This window comes from Plasmodium gallinaceum (genome assembly GCF_900005855.1).
Source record: "Plasmodium gallinaceum strain 8A genome assembly, contig: PGAL8A_v1_98, whole genome shotgun sequence".
Classification (NCBI taxonomy): Eukaryota; Apicomplexa; class Aconoidasida; order Haemosporida; family Plasmodiidae; genus Plasmodium; species Plasmodium gallinaceum.
Genome location: NW_021628265.1, coordinates 421,303 through 423,701, shown reverse-complemented (window position 1 = coordinate 423,701; position 2,399 = coordinate 421,303). Strand labels below are relative to the sequence as shown.

At 21.6% G+C, this 2,399-nt stretch overlaps 1 protein-coding gene across 1 annotated transcript; it reads left to right on the top strand.

Moving 5' to 3' along the window:
- Positions 1-260: 260 nt before the first annotated feature.
- PGAL8A_00336000 (heat shock protein DnaJ homologue Pfj2, putative) lies at positions 261-1,901 on the top strand (the record flags this gene model as incomplete). Its single annotated transcript, XM_028672393.1, has 1 exon — positions 261-1,901. The coding sequence occupies one exon, from the start codon at positions 261-263 to the stop codon at positions 1,899-1,901; it is 1,641 nt and encodes a 546-aa protein (XP_028528950.1).
- Between the last annotated feature and the right edge of the window lie 498 nt (positions 1,902-2,399).

Below are 2,399 nucleotides of genomic sequence, written 5' to 3'. Positions count from 1 at the left end.
CAACAAATATGAATGATATTTAAAAAATTTAATCTATTGATACAAAGAAAAAAAAATTATATAAAAAAATATTAAAATAAAAAGATAAAAAATTAAATTTAGAAATGATTAAGCTAATATAAAAAAAAAAAAGAAAAAAAAAAAAAAAGCATGTTTATTTTTGTACATATATAAATGTATATATATATATATATACATATATATATATATATATTTTGCAAATAATATTTAAAAATAATAGAAAATAATTGGTTATATATATGAAAAAAAAAAGAGAATATTTAAATATAGCAGACCAAATAATGAATGTTACCAATGTAAAAAGAAGGAAGAAAATAAAAATTTTTCATTCAATTCTTTTGTTAATATTATCATTTTTTTTATCCTTTGCAAAAGGAATGGATTACTATAAAAGATTGGGAGTAAAAAGAAATGCAACAAAAGAAGATATTTCAAAAGCATATCGACAGCTAGCCAAAGAATATCACCCTGATGTAGCCCCAGATAAAGAAAAAGACTTTATTGAAATAGCCAACGCTTATGAAACCCTATCTGATCCAGAAAAAAGAAAATTATATGATATGTACGGTGAGGATTATGCACAAAGTGCACAATCAGAAGGCAGAGGTCATCCACATGGATTTCAATTTGATCAAGATGTTGTTAATGAAATTTTTAAGCAGTTTGCTGGTGGAAGGGCAGGTGGTGGTGGTCGTGCTGGTAATTTTCATTTTAAGTTTACTTCTGGTGGGTCAACCTTTAGTAATTTTCAAGAAGAATATGAAGATATATATAAAAACGAAGTATTAAAAATAAATTCTAGGAATTTTGAATCAGTTATTAATGATATAACATTTTCATTAGTTATTAATTTTTATTCTCCTTCATGTTCTCATTGTGTTTCGTTCAAAAAAAAATACTTAAAATTATCTAAGAAATTTGATGGTTTCGTTACCTTTGGTGTTGTAAATTGTCAAGAAGAACAAAACTTATGCAGAAAATATCATGTTAAATCTTTGCCTCATCTTATATTAATGAAATCAAATAAAACCTATGAAACGTTTTATGGTAATAGAACAGATGAGAATATTACATCCTTTATAAATAAAAATATACCATATTCCTATGTAGAAATTTCTAATAAAAAAAAATTAGATAATTTTCTTATGCAAAATGTTGATAAACCAAAAGTAATATTTTTTGTTTCTCATAGTAATAATATAACAATGCTAAAAGTATTATCAAAAGAGTTTGAAAAAAGAGTTAACATGGCTATTATATATAATACTAATTATAAAATTATGAAGCTTTTTAAAAAAAATATTAAAACTCCTGCTATTTTGGTTGTTGAAGATATAGATAACTTATCAGGAGATTTGACGCAATTGAAAAGTTTTGATTTTAATATCTTATCATTAAAACTAAGCCATATTGTTGCTCAAAATAGATTGCAAAATAATTTATATGGTCATATTACAAGCTACCAAGAATTAACAAAAAAAAAATATGAAGCAGGACAATGTCGTGAAAAGGATTCTCAAATATGTTTTTTTATATTAAAACTTTTAAAAAAAAATTATGAAAAATTTGATGATGATATAAAGAAGGTAGCAAGTAAATTTTCCAGTGATCCATTAAAAATTTTATATATAAATGTTTATGAGAATCCATATATATTAGAATCATTTGGATTACAAAATAAATGCACGTATTCTAATTGCTTAATTTTAGTAGCATTTAGACCTAAAAGACAAAGATTTCGTATTTATGATGGAGAAGTAAATGTGGATAATGTTCATAATTTTGTTGAAAATGTTGTAAGTGGTGGGATAGCTATTAATCAGAATTTAACAAAAAGTTTAAAATTTGTAGATAATACAAAATATGAGGATGAATTATAAGAAATAAAGAGAGAAAAAAGAAAATAATACAATTTTTAATAAAAATATATATATACATTAATAGAATATACTAAAAAATTTTTATTCTTTAAATAGGCCATTTAAGAGAATATTTTTTTTTTTTTTTTTTGTTATATGAATTCAACATATTATGAAATATGACTTGAAAAATCTGTATTTTAAAATAATTGTTCATTTTGTATAATGAATATACAATTTTAATATTATCATTTTTAAGTAGAAGTATTAATAAAAGTATATGCTTATATATATAAAGAACATCTATTATTTCATATTATACCAAGACAATTTTGAAATTCTACCATTTATGATACATAAGTCATTACAGTAATAGTGTTAAATATATTTAATACTGATATATTAATAAAATAATAGTGAACATTTAGTGTTTTTGAAAGTTATGTGTAGTTAATATCATTATCATTCTTTTTATTATGTTTATTACTATCATTATTTTTTTTTTTTTTTTTTTTTTTT